General features: G+C 58.1%; 3 protein-coding genes across 8 annotated transcripts in view; 1 reads left to right on the top strand and 2 right to left on the bottom strand.

Annotated features, from left to right (window-relative positions):
* Positions 1 to 114: 114 nt before the first annotated feature.
* On the bottom strand, positions 115 to 14,718 carry LOC308053836 (protein eva-1 homolog C-like). 5 transcript variants are annotated; one of them, XM_080365617.1, is made up of 8 exons: positions 12,537 to 14,718; positions 9,291 to 9,490; positions 7,136 to 7,259; positions 6,767 to 6,919; positions 6,457 to 6,600; positions 6,232 to 6,303; positions 5,798 to 5,887; positions 115 to 5,095 (listed from the first exon to the last, which is right to left on the bottom strand). In XM_080365617.1, exons 1-8 carry the CDS (start codon positions 12,616 to 12,618, stop codon positions 4,710 to 4,712), a joined length of 1,251 nt encoding a protein of 416 aa, XP_080221743.1. In that variant the 5' UTR covers positions 12,619 to 14,718; the 3' UTR covers positions 115 to 4,709. The 5 variants fall into 5 exon arrangements, with proteins under 5 accessions (XP_080221743.1, XP_080221741.1, XP_080221742.1 ...); XM_080365615.1 differs by lacking the exons at positions 9,291 to 9,490; positions 12,537 to 14,718 and adding an exon at positions 7,491 to 8,154; XM_080365616.1 differs by lacking the exons at positions 9,291 to 9,490; positions 12,537 to 14,718 and adding an exon at positions 7,491 to 8,154 and having other exon boundaries at positions 6,460 to 6,600.
* A 186-nt stretch (positions 14,719 to 14,904) lies between these two features.
* LOC308053840 (chloride intracellular channel protein 2-like) lies at positions 14,905 to 24,241 on the top strand. Its single transcript, XM_080365628.1, has 6 exons — positions 14,905 to 15,106; positions 19,956 to 20,065; positions 20,526 to 20,651; positions 21,703 to 21,809; positions 22,234 to 22,415; positions 22,584 to 24,241. Exons 1-6 carry the CDS (start codon positions 15,050 to 15,052, stop codon positions 22,743 to 22,745), a joined length of 744 nt encoding a protein of 247 aa, XP_080221754.1. The 5' UTR covers positions 14,905 to 15,049; the 3' UTR covers positions 22,746 to 24,241.
* LOC308053841 (uncharacterized protein) overlaps positions 22,767 to 25,644 on the bottom strand; it is a gene marked incomplete at its 5' end in the record, with an annotated part of 5,794 nt that continues 2,916 nt past the window's right edge. The window contains 3 exons of one of the 2 annotated variants that reach the window (XR_013923823.1): positions 22,767 to 24,918; positions 25,224 to 25,372; positions 25,572 to 25,612. Coding sequence is in view for 1 of the 2 variants with exons in the window: in XM_080365629.1 (XP_080221755.1) it covers positions 24,893 to 24,918; positions 25,224 to 25,329; positions 25,572 to 25,612 (173 nt within the window). The remainder of the gene's footprint in view (positions 24,919 to 25,223; positions 25,373 to 25,571; positions 25,613 to 25,644) is intronic. The other variant, XM_080365629.1, reaches the window with a different exon arrangement.

Raw genomic sequence — 25,644 nt, 5'->3', positions numbered from 1 at the left:
GTGCCGAATACGGCCAATCGGCGAGAGGGTAAGATACGGTTGCTAAGGTGAGGGCGGCAAGATTTAAAATTCGGCCCCGGCCACCAATAGAAGGGCGGGCTTGCGAAGGGGGCGGGGCGGGGCGGCCGGCCGGCCGGCGCGGGCGGTGATTGGTGCGGCAGGTTGCCTTTAAATCTGTCTCGTGGGGTGCGTGCGGGACGGGTGTCGTGGCGGCCGGTGTGGCGGGTGGGACGGGCGCTGGTGCGGGGTGGCAGCTCCCGCGCCACCCCTGCCGTGCCCTGGTGGGGCCGGGTGCGCTCGGGGGCCAGCCCAGGCTCTCCCGCCCGACTGGGTAGGGACGGAGCGGCCTCCGCAGGGGCCTCCACGCCGTTCTGCTGCCTGCGGCCTGAAGCCGGAGCCGGGGTCACCCCCTTTTCCCCCGGGGCACTGGGGCTGCCCTCTCACTGGAGCTGGGGGTCGTGGTTCGAGGGGCACGGTGTGCCCTGGCCTAGCCATGCTGCTCTTGTGACCCAGTGTCACAAGCGGGCGATTTAGATCATTTAAAAAATGCTGCCTGAGGTATCGGCAAAAGTGGTTTTAGTGTGATGTTGTAAAAGTGCGATTTAACAAAGTTCAGTGTTTGCTCTGTTAGTGTACTGTGCGGTCATTTTAACCGTGATTCAGCGTCCAAGTTACCAAGACAAAAAGTTACCAAGGCACGAACCGGAGTTAATGTAATATACTATGACTTCCTGCATGGTACCAGCTGCTAACCAAAGATCTGCTGCTGGGGAAAGGTCTCTGCCCCGAGGAGCAGCCTTGAGGGCATCCCAGCTCCGGGGGAAGATCGCTGCCCCGCAGCCAGCCTGCTTAGCACAAGGGGCTCAAAGAAGGCTCACTCAGGCCGTCATGGGATAAAGTGGTTGGCTGGTAGTCAAACTGCATGCAACAGGAAAGGTGAGTGTGAGACTCCTTGTACCCGCGACTGTCTTTGTTCCTTGATAAATTAATCTTGGAAAAGCCACACACTTTTCATGTGTTAATCACATGATCCATGTTCTGGGCTCATGTGCGTTGATGCTTGCTCTGTCACTGGGTTTTCAGAGAACAGACTGGATCTAGAGAAGTTCTTGGCTCGGGTGCAGCTTCAGCCTTTACCTCTTTTAGAGCCTGAACCAAACAACCGCAAGTTTGGTTACGGGGTCAAGTGCATCTGGCACACCTGGCCAGCCAGGAATGGCACCAGCAGCCACCACCTGATCCCTGTTGGTTGAACTCCGAGGGCTACAACCTTCTGCTGCAGACACAGCCTCCAATGGGGCATGAGTGGGTGTTGTTTAATATGTTGGCCAGGGAGAAAGCCCCTTGCCCCAAAAAACCCTTGCAGCATGGCTGAGGAAACGGATTCATCCCTCTTGCCTCCTTCCCTGCCCTCTGCCCCTGCCTGCTGGGCTTGGGGGACCCAGGAGGGTCCATCTTGGGCACTTCCACCAGCTCAGTTGCTCTCAGATGGTCTGTCTGCTTCTCATCCCGTCAAGGTCCAAAAAAGGGGGGTTGACCTCCCCAGTAAGGAGCCCCCAGCCAGTCACCCCCTCCCTCCCCAGCGTCCTGTTTTCTGAAAGGAGGATGGAGGCGTTGGGTAACATCCGTTTACAGCTGTCCAGACCTGGGGGAGCAGGAGTGGCAGCAGCTGCCAGGAGGGCAGAGGTAAGCCCTGCCTGCAACTCCGTGGTGGGAGGCATCCACCCCATGCCCGTTGCCTGAGCTCAACAGGGGGACACTGAGCTGGGCCAGTGGCAGCAAAAGGTGGCTCCGAGGGCAGGAGCTGGCCTGCTTGTGCGGGGTGGTTGTCACTGGGCAGCCCCTGACCCACCTCCACACTGGCTGAGCTGCTCCTGTGGTCCCAAAGGCTTTGGGAAATGCTCTGAGCTGATCCCCATTCCCTCAGGGATTGGGATGTGGCTGGCACATATGCCACCCCTCATGCAGAGGTCCCTTCCCCTCTCCAGTTCTTGGGGGCTTTTAGCACTGCATCAATCTTTAGGCTCAAAGGAACCCCCCCAGTCGAGGTAAGCTCAGCAGGGCTCAGCGCTGCAGCAAAGGAGAGCTTCCCTCAGCTGGCAGTTTCCCAGCAAAACCTTTCAGATTCCTAAGTTTAACCCAATAAAATCCTTTTAGATAACCCCCCACGCGTGTGCTGCTGTTGCCAGTGGGTGAACCCCTTGCTAGGGAAACATCCCAGTGCCAGCATCTGAGGGGACTTAAATCTGCTGCCCAGGGACCATGTGGGCAGGATCAGTCCTTTCTCCTTGCTGACGGACAGGGTGGCTCAGGCTGCGTACAGGCAGCTCTGCCATGGCTCGAGCAGAAAGACCTGGGGACATCAACAGCGAGGAGCAGTGGAATGGCTTTAGGGTGTGGCATGGCTGAGGGGTGCTTGCAGGGGTGGGAGTTTAAACTTGGGTCCCACAGATCTTGTGTACCTTCAGTCCCCAAAATGGGTCGGGGCTGCTGTGGCTTCAGCCCATCTTGTTTCCTCTTTGGCCACTTGTCCTCCTCAGTTCAAACTCCCCTTGTGCCACCACTGCTGGCCCCAACTTGGGGGCTTCCCCAGGTTTGCTCACCATCAGTCTGGGATCCTTGTGGGATCCAGGTGCCTGCCTCTCCTTATGCATGTTGGAGCAGTGCGTACTCCAGCCAAAAATATGAGTCAGGTGCACTCTTGCGAGGCAGAGCTGGGACGCATCCCATTGCCGATGGAAACACAGTGCATCAGCCTGTGGGATAAGATCCTCAGCCAAAAAATCCCATCCAAGTCTGCCTGCAGCTCTGTGGGGGCTTGGGCAAACTGCCCACTTTGGGATGGGTTTGCGTCTGCCCCTCCTGCCCAGGCTTGGCAGGGGGAAGCTGGCTTTTCCAGTCTCGATGGCACTGCTGTGCTGGTGCTCCTCGGGAGGCTCTTGGGAAGCGCGGCCCTGCTGCAGGGCCTGCAGCTCGCACCATGCATGCTGAAATCCCACCCAGTCACCGCGGGGGGGGGGGGCTGGAGGAAAGATGGGGGAGCAAGAAGCGGACCCTGCAAGGTGAACACTGTGGGTCTGCAGCAGGGGCTGTGCCAGCTGCCCAAGCATGAAGGCAAGTCTGTGGTCTCAGTCCTGCCCATCATCTAAGGATGCTCAGGGACAGTTTGAGGAGAGAGCCCCCCAAAATCTCCTTGGGCTCTAGCATCCGTCAGCAGACCCCTAACTCAGGGAGGATGGCAGCCACCTCATTGGAGCAGGAGCACAAGGCTGCTGCGTTGCCACAGCACTTGGCCCTGCACCGCGAGAGCATTCACTGCAGAGCACAGCACGGCTTTATCTGGCCCCAAGCAGACCACCAACACCAGCTGGGTTAAGTGGTGCGCTGATGTCCCCCACAGCCCTCTCTTGCTGCAGCCAGCCCAGGCACGTCATGTGTGGTGGTGGATGGATAAACAGACACCACTCTGTGCTAGCTCAAGAGCATCGGTGCCTGGAGCATCCCTATCATGAGAAGAGCTGGGTCGCTACTTCCATCCAGCCCCTTCCCACAGCACTATAGAGCCTGCACTGCCTTTCAGAGCTGGAGCAGCCCCTAGAGCTGGCCCGGCTCCCTGCTACGGTGGGGCTGCTGAGAAGCCCCTCTGCATGGCATCTGGGAATCACTCCAGGATTGCTTACCAGACAGCCTTAGGCTCAAGAGAAACAAGGGCAGGGAAGGATTGTTCATGGGATCCACATGGACTGCTTTTCCCCCCTTTCCCTTCCTCAGGCTAAAACCTTACCCTTTCCCATGCTAAAACAGGCCCAACTTGTTTCTCCCCATGGCCCAGTGCCAGAAACACCAGTGGGAGTCAAGGCACTGATCCACACGGGGAAGGCTGAGCTTTGCTGCTTCCATTTTCCTCCCTTTTCACTATTAATGACAGTGGTCAGGTAAGGACATTGTGTATATGAGCTGTTGCATTTATTTACTGGAAAAGCCCCAGCAAGTTAACCCCAGGGCTCTTGGGTCAGTGAGGGAAGCATGAAGGAAAGCACAGAGCAACTCAGAGTGACAGAGCTCCTGAATGCCCGCAGGGAGGTGAGAGCCAGCGCTGTGCCAAGATGCTGGCTGCCCCAGACCTGGGGTGCAGCTCCCGCGGGGGTACCAGGGCTGCAAGGCATGTGGTGTGGTAGGGCTGTGCTGGGTGATGCTCACAGCACTTTCCCACCCGCTCCGCCTGCAGCCTCCCCACATCCTGGCCATTTCTGCGTCTCCACTGCTGGCACACTGCAGTGTACTGGGGGGTGTTTGCAGCACCAGGGTGGAAGCTAGCACCTGAGAAGAAACAGGAGCAAGCAGCCTGGAAAGGCTCAGGGCGGGCTCAATGGGGCCGAGCAGAGTTAAGTACTAGAGCCAGTCGATGCCAGCTGAGAATGGGGAGGTTAGCTCAGGGTTAGCGGCGTGACTATGGCAAAGGAGCCAGTGGCTCCAAAAACCATCCCATATCCCCTCAACACACCCAGGGGCTGTGCCTTACCCTAGGGTTAGAGGTTTCCAAGCTGGTGGAGCCAGCTGGTGGGTTGATGGCCACACTGGGGTTGTTGTGGCCCTGCTGCCACTCAGGATGCTCGCTCACCCCGAGGAGCCCAAACTCTTGTGTCTCTGCTGTTGGATGCTACTTAGCCTCCACGTCCTGCTGCTCTCCAGCCATTTTCTTCCAGTTCTTATTTGGTGGCTGATTTGATCTTGTGGATGGCATATGGGCTTGACTCCTTGGGCATCCAGATCTCCTCCCCGGCACAGCCCTGGTGCTCCGCTGCTCCCTCCATGGCCGCTGTCAGCTCTGGGCTGAAGATGCTGTCAGTGGCCCGGTAGGTGCGGGTGAGGTGGCGAAAGGAGGAGTCTGAGGAGCTGTCATCAGGAAGGTCTTCGTCCTGCTCATCCCGCAGCTTGGTTCTGCTCAGCTCCAAGCTGCTCTCCAGCTCTGGGTCTTTGAGAGCCTCCCCCACCTCCTGGAGGAAGGTTGTTTTGGGGCTGATGATGCACAGCAGGACCATGAGGCCTCCTGAGACCCCGCAAAGAAAGTAGAGGCCAACTTTCTCTGGGATGCCTGGGGGGCAAAGAGCAAAGAGAGACATCAGGGTACAAACCACCTCTGTGCAGTACCAGTGCCTGGAAAACCCCCTCTGCCCAGCACGTAGGAGGAAGAGGAGGGAAGCAAGGGCGCCCTCGGCATCCAGGCTGCAGAGGCAGGACAGACCCTGCCCCAGGGATCATGGAAGCATCACCCAGAGCCTCATCAGTACCCACCAGTGTCCTGAAATGCCCCTTTCCCCATAGGAAATCATCCCTTTGGGATGTGGGGTAGGCAGGGCAGGGGGAGGAATCATCTATCCAGAGAGTAATTTCCCCTATCATGGGAAGTTTTTGCCCACAGAGTGGTGCTCTCCATTCGTGCCCCTGCAGGCAGGGCAGGAAAGAAGAAGACCCAGTGGGTGACTCAGCCCCTTGGAGAAGGAAGGTCCGGTCCATAGGCAGGACTGCAGCAACACTGGGACCACTGATGCTACGGCGTCTCAGGGCTCATTCAACCACTGAGCTCCTGCCCTACATGTCTTGTCCCTCAAACCCAGCACGGGTGCTTGGTGCCCTTCTCCCTTACATGCCGGCCGACCCTGCTGGAGGGGTCTGGGGTCTGGCTGCCTCTGAGCCAAGCCCTGGGCTGAGCGGGAGGCATCACGGGACCCAAGCCACCCTCCCAAGCCTGTTTTGCTTCCCTGGGTGCTGCGTGAGAGCTGGTGAGGGCACATACCCCAAAGGTGGGCAAAAGCTGCCAGAGAGCTAGTAAAAATCATCCGGTCTTCCCGGAGCCTGGAGAACCTGGGCCCTTTGTACCAGCCACCTGCAGCAAACAAGGGGATGCGGGCTGAGGCATGAGGTGCTCCCCAGCACCCCGCTGCCTGCCTGCCTGCCCCTGCCTGCCTCCTTCCCTGTGCCACACTCCCTCCTTCCTGCGCAAGCACTCCTCTGCCTTCGGGGATGCTCCCCTGTGGGTCCTCCTCTCCCCTGCTCCCTGCAGACCACATCTCTCCAGCCCCTCAGACATGGGCACCGACCAATGGGTGGCTTCAGCCACAGGACAGCAATGCTGGGATGGAGCTGCAGGGCTTGTGCCAGCAGTGGGTATCACAGATGCAGACAGGCCATGGAAGGGGTGGTTTTGGCACAGCCTGCCCCCAGTATTACCATGCATGTAGTCCGAAAGCAGGAAGGGGTCTGAGGTGTCAGGGCCCACCTCCTCCAGCAGCTGCTTGGGCACTGCAAGGAGAGCACACACTGAGCATCACCACCCCACTCCTCCCCAGCAGCCTCCCCAGGGAGCCCCGCGCCCCTGCCTGCATGGCACAGAGTGGGCAGAGCGGGGGCTCAGCCAGTGGCCCTCGTGTCCTCAGCTCTGCGGGTGGCTCTCACCACATGTGTAGGAGACTCGCAGCTGTTTCTTCATGCCAGGGAGGCACGGATCCCCAAAGGTAGCCTGGTCAGCAGCCACAGTGCAGTTCCCCTTGCGGTGGCACTTCTTGGAGACCCTCCTCAGGGCGTCTGGAGCCAAGCACTCTGCAAAGACATGTGGCATGGACCTGCAGGCAGACCTGTCTGCCCCTGCCTGCTGGGCACCAGCTAGCTAGGGCCAAAGGGCACAGGTGCAGCTCGATGGCATACTTGTTCCACACTCTCTGCATGGTTTCTGGCCCCATTTCTGGCCCAAACTGTTCTGGCATACCTATATGGGGTCCCCCAGTGTTCAGGGAATCACACTCTGGTTTGCCCCTCAGGAATCGTCCATAATTTGCAGAATAAATCGCCAGGATGGATTTTGGTCGGCACTGCAGCCTCAGCTTGTCATTCTCGCACACAGTCTTGACCCGATGGTTCCCTGGGGAGTGACACTGCAGAGCGTCCCAATGCATCCAGAATCACCTGCAGCCCCCTCCCCCCTTAGCCCAGCCAAGGGTCTGAGATCTGCCAAGGGCAGGGCTGGAGGAGGGCTGCAAGATACAGGAGCAGCTTGGTTCCCCTCTCTGTCCTTTTCTGAGCAGCTGAGGCAGGGAAAGAGCCCACACAGCGCTGCCCAGACCCCACACCACCTCACCTGGCCGGCACTTGTAGGAAGCGATGAGGTACTTGTGTGTCCCAGGGCACGGGTCCGGGCCAAAGACTTGGCTGTGCACCAAGAACTGGCACCACTGCTGGTCCTGGCACTCAGCCAGCAGCTTCTGGAGAGGAAAGCACGGCAGATGTGAAGATGTGTGAGGAGTCCTGAGTGTGTTCTCACCTTCTCTTCCGCGGTACCATCACCAGACTGAGGGAGACGTACTCTAACCCCGCAGAGGTGCTGCTCATGCCCTGCGCCTCTCCGCAGTCACCCTGCTTCACGTGTCAGTTCCTGAATCGGTTCCTCCCCTGCACCCACACGGAGCTGTGTGCCAGCGCAGGTCTGCCAGTACCCGTGCTGGCACTCGGCCACGCCACACGTCTGCAGCACCCGTGCGGGCGTGCACACCGACACGGCTCCGTGCAACACCCGTGCGGGCGCAGCCGCAGCGCGGCTCGGTGCGCTCAGGCCCCCGCCAGCCGGCTCCGTGCAGTGCCCACGCGCGGCCACAAGGTGGGGACGAGGGCTCACACCCGGGCCGCCCGGGCAGCGTCCCCGCCGGGACCGGGGCGGCCTCTGCCGCTGCCGCCGCCCGCCACCCAGCCAAGCCTGCGGCTCCGGCCGGGTCCCCCGCGCAGCCTGGGCCGGAGCCGGCCCTGGGGCTGGGGCTGCGGGCCGCCAGCGCGCCCCGGGGTGCTGGGCACGCTGCAAGCCCCATCAGCAGGCAGCCTGCGTCCGAGCAGAGGCTGCCGGCGGCTGGGCGGGGGGGGGGGCGGGGCGGGGCCGTGGCTTGTTCCCGAACCTCGCTGCTACCTCTCTGGGAAACTGCCCTGCGACTTGGGCCCTGGGATCCCACCACCTGAGATGATGGAGCCCCTTTTCATCTCTCCTTCCTCTCCTCTGTCCCTGTCCCACCCAGCCCGGGACTTAGCCTCCTCTTGGTCTTCACTGGCTGCCAGAAGTTCAATTTAAGGAGGAAATGTAATTAATTCCTCTCCCTGGGGTTTGCCTAAGCAGAGCTGACCCGCAGCAGCAGCCTTGCTTTCTGCTCTCCAGACGTCCCTTCTCCAACGGCAGCCTCCAGGCAGTGGGGAACCCAGCCCTATTCGACCACAGTCCCACAGCAGGAGTGGCTCCATCTTGCTGCAAACCTGAGCCACACAAATCCTCCTCACAGACCCATCCTTCAGTCTCTGCATCTGTGCTGGACCATATTCTCCGTCCTGTGCTTGACACACAAGCTCTGGGAACCCTGACTGTGTTTGCAGGGTGGTTTGTGGGGCTGGCTTGGCGCCATGCCAGCAGTCTGGCTCGATGCTTGCAGAGCTCTGGGGATGTGTGGGATGCTGGGAGGGGATATGCAGCTGGAGCAGGACCAAACAGCAAAGCCTCATGAGCTTCCAGAGCAAGGAACTGCCCCTCAGCTCTTGTTCCTCTTCTCCGGCTCCATGTTCCCCTTCCCTACAGCCGGCTACAAGCAGCTGGGTTTGCTGTGGTTTTGCCCCAACCCTAGCAAGGAGCTGGAATAGAAAAGTAGCACAGGAAAACATGCGCCCATCGAGGGACCCTCCTGCCAGCCCCCACTACATGTTCTGGCTGCCCTGGGTTTTTCAGAGCCCTGTGACTCCTTTCATTAATCTGCTGCTTGGGAGCTGCCAGCATGGATGGGTGCTTCTTCTGGCTGGGGAAGAGCCAAGCTCTGTGCTAAGCCCAGGGGATGCATCTGCAGAGCTGAGTGCAGCACCCCAGCATCCCTTGTAGGCCCCTGTCCCACTTCCCAAGCCTGGCACCCTGGCTGCTGCAACAACCGTCTCCTGACACCCAGCCCCAGCTGCAAGGGCTTCCTGCGAGCCTGCTGCATCCTGCAGGATTACTCAAAAAAACAGCTCAAGATGCAGCAGTGCCTCCTTCCAGGCTCCTCTAGCAGGGCTGCCCCACCCTGGGACCCACGCCAGAAGGTCTCATCCTCCCTTGTCTAGCAAATACGCTCCAGAAAAAAGACCCCAAGGGTGAATCTCAATGCTGATGGCTGCAGCCTCCCTCAGGGCACAGGAAGGCTGCAGTGCCTGCAGCCACCCAGGCCAAGCAGGCAGCCCGGTGACCTGGGGAAGGAGGGGTGTGCCTCCTGGTCGCTTGGGACCCCTGCCCTTACCAGGTGGGCCGTGGTGGACGTGCACTCCGTGCTCTCCTGGGAGGCATTGCCAGGACTGGGGCAGAGGTTGGGGCTGGGCACACGACGCCCATAGAAAGCACCAAGGATGCTGATGGTGGTCTTGTGAGGGCAGACGATGAGGAGCTGCTCCCCGTCACAGGTGTGGGCAGTATGGTTCCTCAGCACCTTGCGCAGGTACCCTGGAAGGGGACAGCATGGCAGGCATTGGCCAGAGGAGATACTGGGACCATGGTGGTGGTGGTTCTTGGGCTCCCAACAGCTGGTAGCAGTGAGGATGTCCTGGGCTGGGCACTTATGGGGTGAACAGGATCAGAATGGGGCTGCGGCAGAGAAGGTGGGCTTGCAGTAAATCTTATACCCAGTGTTGCAGCCAAGAGGCTGGAAAGCAGCATGGAGTAGCTGAGCTGGTTAGCAAATGGAATTGAAAGCTGGAGGTAGGATGACAGGTCAGAAGAAACACATACAGAAGAATCCCATGAGGGGTTTAGAGAAAATGAGGCTTGTTATGGAGACATGGGGAAAAGAGAGCAAGGGTGAGCCAGAGATGATCACTGGCTTTGGAGGAGGATGTAGTCTGTCACATGGTTCCGAGCCATGAGCTGGAGGAGAGAAGGGTCCAGTGACTGCTGCAAGCTCCCATGGTTGGCTGGGGCAGTGGGAGAGCCAATGGATGAGCATGAACCACCAAGTCATCATCTGAGCCCAGCTGACCCTGGGTCTCTCTGTGGGAGAAGCCCAGTGCATCAGTGTGAGCCATTCCCAGCCCATGGCCTTTCTGATGGGCACTGGCCCTTCTCTCCCTGATTTCCTGGCACAGGGTAATTCTCTCTTTTAATCCTGCTGAGTTTGTGTCCCCTGTTGTTTTCCCTACAAGGAACAGTCAGGTGGGGCTGTCCTGCCCAGCCTTTAAGAGGGTTTATCATAGAGCTATCATCTCTGGCTGGTATCAGCTGTGCTGGATGCTGGGTGAGTGAGGAAGCCATTTTAATAAAATCTCTGAAAGCTTCTAGGGGTGCTCTGAGCAGGCACTGGTTGCTGGAGGAGGCTGAGGAAGCAGGAAAAGCTGACAAAAAATGATGCGTAGGGCCTTGGACAGAGGAGTTTCCCTCAGGCCTTTGAATTAAACAAAAGCAAAGGGGAAGCATGATTTTGAGGCTGGGAGGTGGGGACAGGCAGGACCCTGGGCTGCTGGGTGGCTCACAAACCTCAATCCCCAGCTGTGGCATCCCTGGAGGGACTGGCACCCCAGCCCCAGGCCAGTGCTGGGGTTTGAGGCAGGACACACCCCCTGTACCCCAGCCCCCAGTGTGTCAAACTCCCCCAAAACAATACAAGAAGATGGGAGTGCCAGCTCTGAGCCCCGTGCTTGTCCCTCCGTGCCTCTGCAAACTGGTGCCAGGCTCAGCTGCACAAAGGGCGCCTTTCACCTTCCCTGCTGCCGCTAACCCTTTGGCATCTGTGGCTAGCATCCCTTCCTGGGAGAAGTCAGAGGATATGGCAGGGAGCTGCCCCTGCTCAGAGTTAATCCTTACCTTGAACACGGGCAGCTGTTAGTATTTCTCTTTTTGAAAATGGGATGAGCTAGTGGGAGGGCCACAGCCCTTTGCAAGCAAGCCCTTGCTTGCTCTTCGGTGCACTGGATGAGAGAGGGAAGGAGAGGCAGAGGAGGGTGGATGGAAGCAGACAAGCTGTTTTAGTCAGGTCAAAGCTCCAGCGAGATGCAAAGATGCTCCTTGGAGGTCACAGAGATGGATCAGCCCCCTGGGGTGCAGTGCCTGCAAAGAGGGGGGCAGAACAAGCCCCATCCTGCACCTCTCCTCTGGTTGCCCCATATCACTGGATGCTGGGGGCCGTGAGGGGCACAGGACCCTGCCCAGGCTGCTGGCCCTCACCTCCTTCCTCTCCAGGCCTGTGGCAGCAGCTAGGCTCTTGTGCAGGCTCCAGAGCTGCCCAGGGTTGACTGCTGGCGTTGATTCCAAACCCACCTGCCCATCCCTAAGAGGGCTGGCAGCGGGGCTGCCCAAACCCCCTGCTGCTGGGCCAGCCCTGGGCACAGTGAGCTGAGCCAAATCCTGGGGGTGGTGGGGGACGTGGGGAAGGAATAGGGGGAAAAATATTTTTCCCCAAATCCAGCCTGCCTTGCAGCAGACACCCTCCTCTGCTGCCATGCTGGCTGCAGCACTGGCAGTTTTTATTTTATAACTGAGGCTCAAGCAGTGCCACAGGGACAGAGGTTTCTCCATCACTCCATTTTGGGGCAGGGAGCAGTTGTGAAGATTTTTTTTGGGGGGTGAAACCATGGCAAGGAGGCTGCAGGCAGATTTTGCAAGTGGTTTTCGTCGCCTGCTGGTGCTGCTGACTCAGTCCCTGATGTTGTGGTTGTGCTGTTTGCTCTGCCCAGATGAAATCACATCCTTTCCACCACAGCCCGCCCTGCTGCGCTTGGCAGCATCACGCCAGGCTCTCACACTGCCCAAGCCCAGCAAAAGCAGAGAAGAAGGTGTGCATGGCTGTTCCTAGACAATCCCTCAGGGGAGGGAATGGCAGCCCCCAGGCACTCAGCCTGCCTGCACTCATTCTGGGTGTCCCAAGCACTGGGGCACAAGGGATTGTGAATTTCTGCCTTGGCTACACCTATAAGACTCACTGGTGCTGCCTGCAGAGAGAGGATCTGGCCCTTACTGTGCCTTGGGGCAGCGTGGCCTGCGGCCCCCTCTACTCACAGGTGGCTCTGGCTGGGGACCACAGCTGCCGGCTCTGGCCGGGGACTCAGTACAGCTTCAGCTCATCTCTTCCCTCACCTTCTCAGAGCAGCAAAGGCTTGCAGGGGAGCCCTGGGTGTGCCAGGAGCCTTCAGCTCCACACATGCCCCAGCACTGAAGACATGAGCATCATGGCCAGGGGGTCTCAGGAAAGCTCGGAGACTGTCTTAAGATTCGTTTTTTTGCATTTCTGCCTCCAAACTGCCCAAGGGAGCGCAGCAGCAGCACAGGGAGCTGCTCCCTTGCTCACACTGGGGCTGTGGGACATGCACAGGGTGTTTTCAGATAACAGCCCTGCCATGGGGATAAAAAATATCCCAGTTTTTTTGGCAAACTCCCTCTGGCCTGCACTGCTTTGTCCATATACATGCAAATACCCCACCAACCAGCTGTCACTTTGCCCTTCCCTCACACCGGCACTGTCCCCAGCATCCCTTTCCGCCCTGACTGCGCCCCGACTCACCAGAGAGCTCCGGGCTGGCCTCCAGTCCCACAGCTAGGCAGAGGAGGACCAGAGCTGCTGCTGGCCCTACCAGAGTGACCATGGTGCATCTGCTGCTGGCTCTGCTGTGTCCTACCAGGCAGCCTCTGCTGGCCCAGTCCTCGGCAGTGGCTGGCGCTGGGGCTGGCAGCGTGCGGGGACAATGGCTCACTTCTCTGCTCTGTCAAAGCACCGGGGCTGGGCAGGCGCCTGCGTACCCGCTCTTTGTCTGCTGCCCAGGGCTAGGGGCTGCTCTGGGCAGCTGGGACACTCTCAGCACAGGGACACCTCCCACGGGGAGGGAGGGGCGTGTTTCCAAAGGCGCTCTGTGGTGGGTGAGTGGGTGCCATGCCTTGGCATCACTGTTGCTGGTGGAGAAACCGGCAGCTGTTCCTCCCGAGCAAAGGGTCTTGGCAAGCTTTCCAGTGTGCTCCCTGCTTTCTCACAGACGTGGTGAGGCAGACATCCAGATACACATGTACCATAATCTCCATCTCAGCAAATGTCCGGCCATTCACCATTTGAAGAGGAAGGGAAGGGCTGCCTGTGTGGCCTCCCAAGGTGCCTGTTCCTGCAGAAAAGGCAAACGCCCTCCCCACATGGAACACTGCAGGCAGGGACCTCATTGCTGCTGCTATTCTTCCCCTGCAGCCTCCACAAGACCAGATACTGGGGACTCTGACATCTGGCAAGGAGAGCACTGTGCCATTCTTGTCCCCCCCACCCCGCAGGAGTTAAAACCCTGCCCAGTATTTCAGCTGGCAGCTGGGAGGGAAATGCAATGGGCAGGAGCTGCTCAATCTGGCAGTGCTAGGAGCCGGCCCAGCTCCCTGCAGGCTCAGCATCACCCCGGCAGCACAAATCACCCAGGGGTCTGCAGTGGGAGCCGGGGGGAGGGAGCAAGATGGGCACCAAGCTGAGGGTGCTGCTGTGGCCCTGCTTGGCACTTGCAATGCTATTAATTCATCCCTCTTGCTTAGGAGAACATCAGGCAGAGTTTCCTGTCCCACCAGGTGGAGTTTTAAGTTCTCCAAAAGCTTTGATGGGGCAGAAATAAAAATGCTCTCCAGCCCCTCCTGTGCAGTTACCAGTGTAAGCACCACTCCAGGCTGTGCAGCAGGACCCAGGAAAAACATCTCCCTTGGGGAGACTCCTCTGGGAGCTTGCAAAATCATTTCCCAGCCTTAGGGTGGATGCTTTCTTGTCAGGGTTTGATTATTTTCAGGAAAGTCTGGGCCTACCTGAGCTGGTGTGTGGGTGTGTGAATGTGGGGGTGTGTGTGGGGGGATAGCTGGGTAGGGTGGGGGGGTGTGTGTGCGCGCGTACTGAGTCAAACAATCAGGATCCCCATTTTGTGCAAAGCTCTGTACCAGCTACGGGGTCCCAAGGTGCAAGACGGGACTTGCCCAAGAGAAAAGTTAAGACTGTTAGGTGCTGGGAAGCCATCTCTGCTTGGACAGCAGCCAGGATGATCTGACAGCGACTGTTTCCCTCCCATCCTGGGGAGAAAAGCAAGCTGGTCATCCTTCCTGTGAAACGACCCAAATTCCAGGAATGGGGCCCTGCCAGGGATCAGCCCTGCAGACATCCCTTCCCACCATGGTGCCATGCACGACCCCAGCTGGGCTGCTGCCAGCAGCACTCTGGGGTTCCCCTGCTGCACTCCAACACGCTCCAGCCTCTTTGCTTTCCTTGCTTGGCCATTTCACAATCCTTCATGCCCGAGGTCTGCACCCTGGCAGTGCATGGCTGGCTGCAAAGAGCCAGTGGCAGGCGGCCAGGCTGCCTCGCTTGGCTTCCCTGAACCCTCGCCCTGCTCAGCCCTGGCTCCTGCAGCGAGGGGTGTTCAGGGGAGCCCACCTGGGGGGACCCCTGGGGGAGGTGGGCAGGGAGAGGAGCTGTATCCTCCCTGCTGCCAGCTGCCCATCCTGATGCAGCAGTAGGAGGTGGGAAGGCAGTGGGAAGGTCAGCTCAGTTCACCCCAAAGGGTGACACAAGAAGTGGTGAGCCCTGGGGCACCAGCGCCTGGGTGTAAGTGTGGGAGGGTAGCGAAGGGGCCAGAAGACCAGACCCGAGCAGCACCAGGAGTGGCAGGCCAGATGCTTCCCCTGCAAAACCCCCCAGCTCCCAGCTGTGAGGTGACAGCAGCAGTGCTGGGGCCACCAGCCCAGTGCTCAGAGGCACCAGTGCCGTGCCTGGGCCGGTGCGATAGACTGACTTGAAGGGGACCCGTAAACACGTCCAGATAGACCCGTGCTGAGTCACGGCTGGGAGGCCCCGCAGCTTCCCCCTCCCCTCCGGGAGGTCCTGGCGCGCACCCCATTGCTCCTCCCTGCTTCAAAAGGAAGGAAAGGGCAAGCCCCAGCCCTCCGAAAACGCAGCCGAGGTGCTAGAGCTGCCAGCCGCCTCAAAGCGCCCCCCATTCAAGCTCCGCAAAGGACTCACCAACTCACCACAGCAGTGGGTGGCCAGCGGTTCCTCCCCACACCGCCGGGATGGAGAGTCGGCAGCACAGCACCACCAAGGAGCCTGAGATTGAGCTGTTTGTGAAGGTGGGTCTCGGCAAGGGGGCAGTTGTTCTTCGGCAGTTCCCTGCAGGCTCATCCTCACCAGGCTCCGGCTGGGCACAGATGGTGGAAATTCATGGGTGTCTTCATGTTTCGGGAGGCTGGAGATGGATGGGTACTGACTTTGGGATCGCTTGCCATAACGGGTGGCTAAGTGCGTGTCCAGAGGAGGGGACCAGGTGCGGGGTGGCGCGGGGACTGATGGGGTGTCACACCATGGGACATCTAGGATGCTGGTGTCCTAGAAGATGCCCTGGTCTCATGATGGTTGCGTACCCCGGGCGAATGGTGCTGCTGGCAGCTGGTGTAACAAAGGACCAGGCACACACGCGTCTCTTGAAACTCAGATAAGACAAGCCCCAGCCTGGGCGCAGCAAGCAGGAAGGCTGAAAGCAGCCACTTCAGCTTCTCCTGCAAGCCAGGGTTGCGAAACAGAGTGCGAATGGCTTGGGGAGCCGGCGTGGGTGCCCACATGTGGGTGGGATGGGGTGACTTCACAGAGCACCCCGGGGGGATTATTCACTAGAAATGGTGGGGTTTCCCCTCCCCCCTGTTAAGCAATTTTCTTAACACTTCCTCTGGAACATTTTACCACTTGAGTTCAAAATACCTGCAGCAGACATGCGGGTTGACATGAGGAGCCAAAGCTGGTGGCTGGTAATTGTGTGTGCCAGCAGCGATGCCAGCAGGGCACTGGGACATGCTGTCAAGTGACAGTGGCTGGGGTGAGTGATGCCTCCCTGTGCCACCACATCAGGGTTTTAGGGGTGGTTTCCCTGTAGCTGCTCAGTCCCATGGGCTTCGCTCCTCTTCTCCTCGGGCAGCTCAGTGCCCAAAAGGACTGCAGTGCCTGGCCAGAGGCACCAGCTTCCCTGGCACAGGCAGCTGGCAGTGCTGGGCGCTGCTTTGCTTGGGTTGTGGTTGGATATGCATGTTAGAAAGGATTAGCTGAGCCTTCATGGAAGGAACCTCCCCCATTTCACTTGCCAAAACTGTGGCCATGGTGGTGCCTGGCAGGCACTGAGCTCAGCTGAGACAAATCCAGAGTGTCTTTTCTTGGTGAAAGTAATTCAGATCTTGAATTCCCTTCTTATCACCGCTTTTTCCCCAGAATGGCTGAGGAGAAGAGGAAAACGGTACATGAGGCGACTGCAAAGGTGGTAGCATGTTCAAGGGGATTTTCGGAGGGAAGGGAAACAGAAACCAAAGCAGCAGTGTCGTCATGACTTCCCCTATACCTTAATTTAGCGCGAAAAAACCCTTCTGGCTTGTCTTTTAACAGACAAATTGATGCTATACCTCCTCCTCCTGCCATTGAGGACCCAGTTTTACCGAAGTCACAGCAGCTGCTTGCTGCAGACAGGCACCCTCCCACGCCATTGGCATCTCCCAGCTCTCCTGGGCCGGGGTCTGCCCTAAGACGTGGATGCCAGTGCAGCCCACAACAACTGTAAATCACAGGGAAGCAAGTGTGCCTGCAAGTGCCTACTGGCATGCTGCCCCTGCCCAACTTCCACTTTGGCAAACGCTGAACTTAACTTGGTGAGGATGGGGAGGGTACGAAGCAGCTCCTGCATTGCTTTGAATTTGGGGCAGGTGGTCCTGCCATGGTCTCACCCTGCCATGGTCCCACTGAGACTGTCATCCCACCGTCTGGGAGGCCCTCCCTGTCCAAGAGGAGCCTCTGCCCCTCAGCCTCACAAGACATTTAGCCACCCCCAAAGCTGCTTCCCAGCTTTTTGGGTGGCTATAGGAACCATGGGCAGGTCCTGGTGGGTGCTGAACACTTAGGAGTGCCCTAAGCATGCAGAGCTGCTTCCTCCTCTTGCCACATTTCATGCTGTTTCACTGAGGGGGAAACCACAGGAACTGCTAAGTAACTTTGGGGTTTTAATGCCTTGTGAGGCCTCAGAGGATTGGGGCTAAAAACCTGCACCTCCCTGGAGATGCTGTGCTAGCCCACACTGGGTTTATCCATTATCTGGAGGGAAAAAGAGTGAGGAAAGTCAGTTTAGGGGGGCTGTCAGCTCTGCACCCCCTGCCCTGGTCCCTGCTGCAGCGTGGGGAGATGCTCTCTCCACAGAAGGAAGAGAAAGGCTTCCCTGCTGTGCTGCTTGGCTTTTGCTGGGGAGGGTGGGTATGTGGCTACAAGTCTCCGCTGCACTGCCCCAGCTCCCGAAGGGCTCTCCCCACAGCTAGGTGGGTGCCAGCAGGGCACTCCCCTGGCAGCGCCGGAGTGCTGGTAGAGCTTCCCTCCACTTCCTCCAGATAATTTGGCTCTGAGCATCCTAGGATGGGCCTGGCTTAATTTTTTTCCCCCTTGCAGAGGCCACCCTGATTTTCCTTTCACTCTGGCCCAAAATTCCCCACCTCTCCAATTCTAAAAGACAAGGGGGAAAACCAGCCTGAGCTGCTTAGAGGCTGGAGCTACAAGACACGCACAGAGAAGCCTGAAGCAGACAAGGGCAGCCTGAGCCCAGCACAGCCCCAGTGAAGGACGTCCACCCGACTGTCCCCTCCGACACCACCACTGCCCCTCACGAGACTCTGCCAGAGCCACTCACTGCCTTGGCTCAACACCACAGCTCCTGTGGGGCCAACAAGATAAATTGCAATTAATCTCCCTTGATCCTTGCGCTAAGCGAGGAAAGCAAAGGGGAGTGCAGTCGGCTGGCTGCCCTCTGCTGCCGCCAGTGAGGGCCATCTCAGGAGAGCAGAGAGGAAAGCATGGGGTTTTATGCTGGGCAGCCACAAAAACACATTTTGAGCTGTTGGTGTTGGAGATGCTCCAAAGGATGACATTAAGTTTAGCTTGTAGGTGCCAGCAACAATGGGTAAGGGAAGGGGAGCAGAGATGCCCTGCTCTCCTGCCAACGGGTAGCCCTTGCCGCTGATCTGTGACTCACTCCTGCATCTCCCTCGCAGGATGTTCGATACACACAGAGAAGCCTTATTTGTTATAAGCTGACACGGGACACTCCTGAGCAGCAGCTACCCAGGAGCATTTCTTATTAATAGCCAGCAAAAAACCTCATGTGTGAATTCAGCTTCACTTCTGAGTATATCTCACAGAATCAATACGTTTCTCAGTTCCCATTTCCTTTCTCAGGAGCATCATCTCATGACAGCTGAGAACAGGAAATAATTGTTAAAAGTAATTTTATTCCTCTGGCAGGACTAAAAGGTGTTGGCAAGGGGAAAAGCAGACCATCACCTCCAGCTGACCACTCAGAGCATCGGGGTTTTGTTTTAATCAATTTACCATCTCCCTTAGGGTGAGTTTGAGGCTGATGTATCTCTCCTGGAGAAGCTGAGCGCTCCAGAGCCCACAGGTGGCTTGTAGCACTTACCTCCAGCCCAGGAGAGCCAGGCACAGGTCTCTGCATCTTCTGCTAATGAAGCATCCTCAGCCATCCTGTCTTTAGGGCCGCAGCAAGGTGTGATCTCTGGAGACAGCTCCACCTGCCCACCCTGGATGTTACTGCCACTACTTAACTACTGCACCACCAGACTCTCCCAAATCTCATCCTCCTCCTGCTTAGCCTCTGGACTTCAGCTTGCCAGCTGGCATCAAGGCTTAGCACAAAGCCAGGGGGCACGAGCCATCCCACCAGGGCTCATGTGCTGACACAAGCTGCTCTGTGGAAGCAGCACCCCTCTGTGAAGGAGCTGGTGTGAGCCATGCTGCTCCTCCCTGCAGTGGCAGGATTGCCTCGTGCACCAGAGGACCATAGTTCACGTGCAGCTGAGGAACCAGTTAATTGTCTTAAATAAGTTGAGTTTCCTGTGAGCCATTTTACCTCTCATACCAGGGTGCAACTTCCCCCTTTGAGCCACATCTGTGCCAGTCCTCATGCACTGGGGCAAACCTGTCCTGTTCCTCTTGACCAGACTCCTTTAAAGGAGTTTCAGTCCTTTTTGCAAAGGCTATTTTCAGCTGCTGCATAGCAAGGAAAATCACTCCACCTGCTGCTGCTTTCCCTTGGGATTGCTGCATGGGCATCATCTGGGTGAGACCCTGATGTGGGAGCCCTGGTGGGACTGAGGCCGGTTGTCCAAGCTCCTTGCTTTCCCATGTCCCCACTGCTGTTTGACCCCATCCTGGTGACAGAACCTCCCCCTGAGTGTTGACATGCTGCGGCTGTGTCCATGCAGAGAGGTTGAAAGGGACTGTCTGCACATGATTGAAACTTTAGGAGCTGACACGTGGCTCTGTGCTCCACTGATGCTGGGTGGGATGCCACCACGAATCCACATCTGCACAGCCCTCCCACCCCCAGCCCCTGCTCCCTGAGGCTGAGGAGGCTGCTTGGGTGGTTCTTGGCCATTATCAGCCCCGGGAAGTCATGCTTGGGTTCATTAAATGCAGGCAGATACTAACAGTACACGAAAACAAACCGCTCTTTTCCTGGCAAACATGAGCACATTTCCCTTCTCACCACCCTCTCCAGCCTGGCCTTCCAGCCAAGCAGACCCTCCCTTCCTCCACATCCATCAGCAATAAGCCTCCACCTCCTTCCCCTGCCTCCTTCTCCTGTTCCTTCTGGCTTGATCTCAGATTTCTGGGAAGGATCTGACCCTGGGCATCCTGAGCATGCTCTCTGATGCTTTCCGGTGGCAGCAGGGCCATGGCTCAGGGAGGGGATCCTACAGCCGAGCTCCTGGTGCCAGGAGGGGCTCCCTGCAGCATGCAGTGCTGGGATGCTGGGCCAAGCCCCCTATGTGCCTTCCTCCTGAGACCAGCTCTGGTGGCTCTCCACCTCCCAGGCATCCCATCTGGGCGGGGTGGGCTCAGTCAACAAGTTAAATGCATGTTTCTCTGCTTTCCTGGCAGGCTGGTCTGGATGGAGAAAACATTGGAAACTGCCCCTTCTGCCAGCGCCTCTTCATGGTGCTGTGGCTCAAAGGGGTCAAGTTCAATGTCACCACAGTGGACATGACCAGGTGAGATGGCACTACAGCCCAGCCTTGTGCCAGCAGTGGGGTGAGACACCCCTGGCACAGCCTTCCCCATCAGCACTTTCCTCCCTCGTGGCCACACTGCAGTCAGTGTGCCACTGGGAGAGGGATGGGGTGACAGCCCCTGCCTGCACACTGCCCATCACACTGTGGGGTGCAGGGGGTGAGCCAGCAGACTCCAGCCACATGCCAACACAGGCATGCGACAGGGACCCGCTGTCCTGCTGGATGCGGTTATGAGACTGAGGCACCACAGGGCAGACTGAGAGGCTGAGGGGGCATTTCTCAGCCCCCCCCCCAAACCCACAAAAGTGCGCAAGTGGGGGTGCTCCCCGGCCTGTGCCCCCTCCTACACACCCGCCTCAGCCTTGTCCATTTGCCCTGGGGAGGCTGGCAGATGCAGACAGGCTGCAGGCTCTGACCCCACTTACTTTCTCTACTCTAGGAAACCTGAAGAATTGAAAGATTTAGCGCCGGGCACCAACCCACCCTTCTTGCTGTTCAACAAGGAACTGAAAACAGACTTCATTAAGATTGAGGAGTTCCTGGAGCAGACCCTGGGCCCACCCACGTAATTGCAAGCTTGCTCCTTTCCCCATTCGCCGGTCAGGCACGCCACAGCATTGCATAGTGCTTGGCAGATTGGGAAACCAAGGCAGGGTGCTGGGAGGTGCCAGAGACCAGCTCAGGGAGGGGGCTGATTCCCCACCCAGCACCCTGAGCCATGCTTTGCAGGGCCAGGGGTTGCAATGCTGAGGGGCTGCGTCCCCCAGGGAAGGTGGCAGGTCGGGCTGCAAGGGGACTGGGACGGGTTAGAATGGAAAACAGTGGGAGGAAATGCACTGGTCTCTTGGCGCAGGCAGAGCTGGCGGGGAGAGGGAGAGCACAGGGAGGTCCCTGCAGGCACAGGGACCCCGAGAGCTGGTGGTTTTGCAGCTGGCTGTGGCAGTTGGTGTTGAGGTGGTGGTGGTGGGAATGTGAAGCCCCCATTGCCCGTGCATATCTGGTATGCTCAGCTAAGAAAAAGCAAATGCCCTTGCTTGAATGCAATGGTGCAGCTGGCCAAAAGGGCTGCTGGGGGAGCTGGGGGGTGGTACCCCCTGAGCTTATGCAGGGCCCTGCCTACAGCTCACCAGGCCAGCCCGTGCTGTGGCGACAAGCCCTCCCACCAGTGCGAAAGAGGAAGCTTCAAATGCATTTGTCATCTGCCGCCTCGGACATGTCTGCCCTTGCAGTGCGCCCTGCATCAGCAAACAAAAGACTGTTCCTGAGGAAGTCACGGGAGCTTCTGGCTTCCCTGGACCCCTCCCGTGCCAATGCATGTCCTCTGGGCTGGGTCAGAGCTGTCTGCAGGCAGAGCTCTGCTCCGGGGCTCTGCTGCTACCAGTGTCCCCAAACTGTGGAGTTTCTGCCCTGTGATTGTTCCCCCTAGCAAACGCCCAAGATAATGCAGCTCTCAGGGTGGCAGCTGTAGTAATTTAAAGCATCATCATTGTCCCACAACCTTCATCCTGCAGTACCAGCCCTGGGCACTGTGGCCCAGGAGATAATGCAGCTGACAACCACGCAGCTGAATCTCTGCCTCCATCCTTGCCTGCACTGATGTAAGTGTCTCTTTAAAGGTATCCACACCTGAGCCCCAAGTACAAGGAGTCCTTTGACGTGGGGAGTGACATCTTTGCCAAGTTCTCGGCGTACATCAAGAACCCACGCAAGGAAGCAAATATCAGTAAGAAATGGGGGGGGGGGCTGCAGGGCTGTGATCTGCCATGCTGCTGTGGTGGGGAGAGATGCTTTTGTCTGTGGGCAGATCCTGTGACCGTGTTAGGGCTTCTGCTGCTGTCCCCACCAAAGCCTCCTCGGCAAGTGGAGGAGCGGGAAGGAAAGGTGAAAGCAGTCCAGTGCTCCAGGAGGCTAACAGCCCCTTGTGCAGGTGCTGCGGAGAGGGGTCCTGGAGGGGAGCATGGGGTGATGCTGCTGGCATCCCCTGGGAACAGAGGCTCTGGCCAGGGTCCTGTGCTGTACGTGACTGGTGTAGCCCTTAGGGCTTTGTCCCTGTATGCAAAGCCTGGGAGAGTCTGAACCAACCTGGCACAGCCCTGCTGGGAGCCCAGGGCACCAGGCTAGTTGCACTTGTTTCCCTGCCCACCCAGACTTCGAGAAGGCCCTGCTGCGGGAGTTTCAGCGGCTGGATGTCTACTTAAACACTCCCCTCCCCGAGGAGATTGACCAGGACAGCATGGAGGACATCACTGTCTCCAAGAGGAAATTCCTGGACGGAGACCATCTGACATTGGCTGATTGCAACCTCCTGCCCAAACTGCATATCATCAAGGTAATGGCACTGGCTCCCAGGGCCAAGGTGCGGACCCACTCCAAGAGGGGATGACAGGGTGGGGTAATGTGAACAGGGGCCTGGGGGTCTTGTATTCATCCCCCCCCCAAGCCAGAGAGTGAATATTCTGTGGTCCAGCAAGTCTCAGCCTCCTCCTTTTCTCTCCAGATTGCAGCCAAAAAGTACCGTGACTTCGAGATCCCAGCGGACATGACGGGCGTCTGGCGCTACCTCAACAATGCCTACGCCTGTGATGAGTTCAGCCACACATGTCCCGCAGATGAGGAGATAGAGCACACCTACTCCAGTGTCTCCAGGAAGATGACCTAACGCCACTGTGGGGTGCACCAGCGGCACTGCCCCTGGCCGAGCCCTCCACCTCCACAGTCCTGACACAACCAAACCCTGGCTGAAGGAGGGACTGGAGGGGGTTTATGGCATGGCTACCCTTTGCCTTTCAGAAATAGCGCCTTGCTTCACAGCTCCCTGCTGCTCTCTCCTCCTTCTCCTCCTCCACTGGCTGGCTGCAGCCCCCCTCCACCATCAGTGCTGACCGCACGTATGGATGGGTTCCTGCATGGCTGCAGTGGCAACTGCATCCCTACTTCCCAGAAATGGGTCTCACAGCCTGTGACCACGTGCCACAGGGAAAGCAGAGCACTAGCCTTCCACAGTGGCACTTTGGTGGAAGAGATGAGACCTCACCCCGAGATGGCTGGGCCAGCCCTGCCTCTGCATCGGCTGTTGGAGCTGCTGTGCTCTGCCAGCCCTGCGCGGTCCCAGCCATCCCACGCATTTGGGAAGAGTCATCCCAGGATCCCAGTGCATCACCTGGGCTGGAGCTGTCTGAATTTGCCTGGTCACCCTTCTGCACAGCACCCTGCAGCCTGCATTTGGGCAAGCCCTCTCTTCCACCAAGGCATCCAGGCTCCAGCTGAAGACACCGAAAGGCTCTGTCCCCAGTAGTTTGTCACAGTGACAATTGCTCTCACTGCCAGAGAGTTGTTATGTGCATCTATCTCCCTGTTAGGACATGGGGGCAGGTGCCTGGCATGAAAAGTACCAGGACCTGCTGTGGGAGGGAAAAAGGGATGCAGGGTCTTGCAAAGGGCTGAGGATGGAGGGCTGAGAATCAGGGCATCCCTCCCATGTGCGCCAGCACCCAGGGCCATGTGCTGCTGGCTGCAAGATCCCATGTGGCTCCTGTGAGGTACTAAATCTCTCCCTGCCTTGTTGGACATCACAGGAGATGGAGCCATGGGCAGCTGTTGCTCCACCACTCCCTTCCCGGTCCACACAAACACTTCAGGTGCCTGACTGGGAGACAGAGGCACGGGGTAGGACATCTGCTGGTTTCCACACCCCAATACTGGGCAGCCTAAGCAAGCAGGCAAAAGCTGCTTTGCAAAGCGCTTTGTCTGTAGGAAATATGTGGGCAGGTTTAGTGCTCCCTGGCTCAGCATTGTGCCTTTCCAATGTTGCTGATGCAAGAGGAGTCAAAGCTGCTCTGCACAGCCATGACATCCCATCCTCCTCCATCCAATACCCCCAGTTCCCCCAAGGGCTCCTGGTAGTGCATGTGAACTCAGCCAGCCCCGTGGGCAAAAAAATACTGTACAGTGAGTGTGGTGGGTCCTGCTGGGACACGGTGACAGCAGACCCCCCCTCCAGCCCTCACTGCCATTTCCCTCTGCACTAAAAGGTGTGTCCTTGCAAGCCTGTATCTGATAGCACTGGGTTTGGGGACTGGTTTTGTTATTAATGGGTTTTGGTTTGTTTGGGTTTTTTTTAAACTAAAACCAGCAATAAACTATATTGTAATATGCCTTGCTTTTGTACTGTCAGTGCACGGGCCAAGGCCACTGGGCATGGAGGGTGCTGCAAGGGGTAGGGAGGGCTCCTCTGCAGTGGAAAACCTTTTGAGATTTAGCTTAAGTGGAGCAGTAGCCCCCAGTCTCTGCTGCCCTGGATCACTGGAATGCATGTGGCAGCTCCTGTTCTGCCCGCAGGAGAGATGTCCCCTCGCTGGGGCACATGCACTGTGATCTGCCCATGCCACGCACATGATGGTGCAAGGATGCAGAATGTTGCACAGTGTGGGGTTGGAGTAACCGCAGGATACTGCTCTGGAGCAAGGGATTTATTCAGCTCCTGCTGGCAGCCAGCATGTCCCTGTCAGGGCACAGTGGCAGCTATGCCTTGACATGGGTCCTGGAGGCCCACTGATATGGGAGAAACACTGTCCTCCACCCTGAATCCTCATGGGATTCTCCCCCTACCCCACAACACCCCTCTTCTGCTGCAGACCCGCTTCCCCTTTTCCCCACAAGGGACCAGAGACCATTCAAAGCTCTGTGCAAAGCAGCCCATAGCGAGGCATGGGTCATGCTTGGATGGGCCTGCTGGAAGGCAATGGGATAGTGGTGGCAGGGAGCAGGCTGGCAGGTAGGACGCAGGCAGAGCTCCTTCTGTACCCCTCATTTGGAGACACAGTATTTCCAAGCTGAGAGAAAAAGGAAAAGATACCCATGTGAGGGGCTGCAGCAGTGCTTGGCCCTGCTGTGCTTGGCCCAGGGAGGGCATCTCTTCTCCCAGGCTTTCCTTTGTCTTTGAAGTCAGTTCTAGGAGCACAGCTTGGGATCTGAATGCCTTGGTCTATACCATGAGCATCCTCCACCCCAGGCACAAGCACCTTCCACCCTGAGTCATGAGCATACTCCACCCCAAGCCCAGGCCCTGTTTGCCATGGCCTCTCTGCAGGTAAGTGGTGGTTTGGGTCCCAGGACCTGTTGGGAGCTGGGCACTAACCTCTCTTGCTGGGTTGCTGAAGAGCCTGGTCTGTCTGGGTAAACCCCTGGCTCTGGAGCTCACCCACTGCCACCATCTTCCAAAGGACTGCATCAAGGTCTTCCACCTGCCGTGGCACCGCAAGCTCATCATGCATGTGTGGTGCCCACCTGCAAAACCAGCCCTCAAGCCCCTTTCCCTCACTGCTGGACCAGGGAGAGAAGCAGTGTTGGCAACTGAGCAGGACTATCTCAGTCCCCACTGACTGGCCAGCAGGGACAGGGTTTGCTGGGAGCCCGTGGGAGTCACCTGCCCGGCGGCATCACTCTGGGCTGCCCTCCCCTTGGCCAGAGAGACACCCCCACTCACCAAGTGGTCAGGGACATCCTCCTGGAGAGTGTCTTTATTTCCTGAAAAAAGAAATATATGTGAAATACCATGA

This window comes from Falco punctatus, assembly GCF_963210335.1.
Source record: "Falco punctatus genome assembly, chromosome: 15".
Taxonomy (NCBI): domain Eukaryota; kingdom Metazoa; phylum Chordata; class Aves; order Falconiformes; family Falconidae; genus Falco; species Falco punctatus.
The sequence above is the reverse complement of the archived record's forward strand: the minus strand, read 5'-3'. Positions and strand labels throughout refer to the sequence as shown.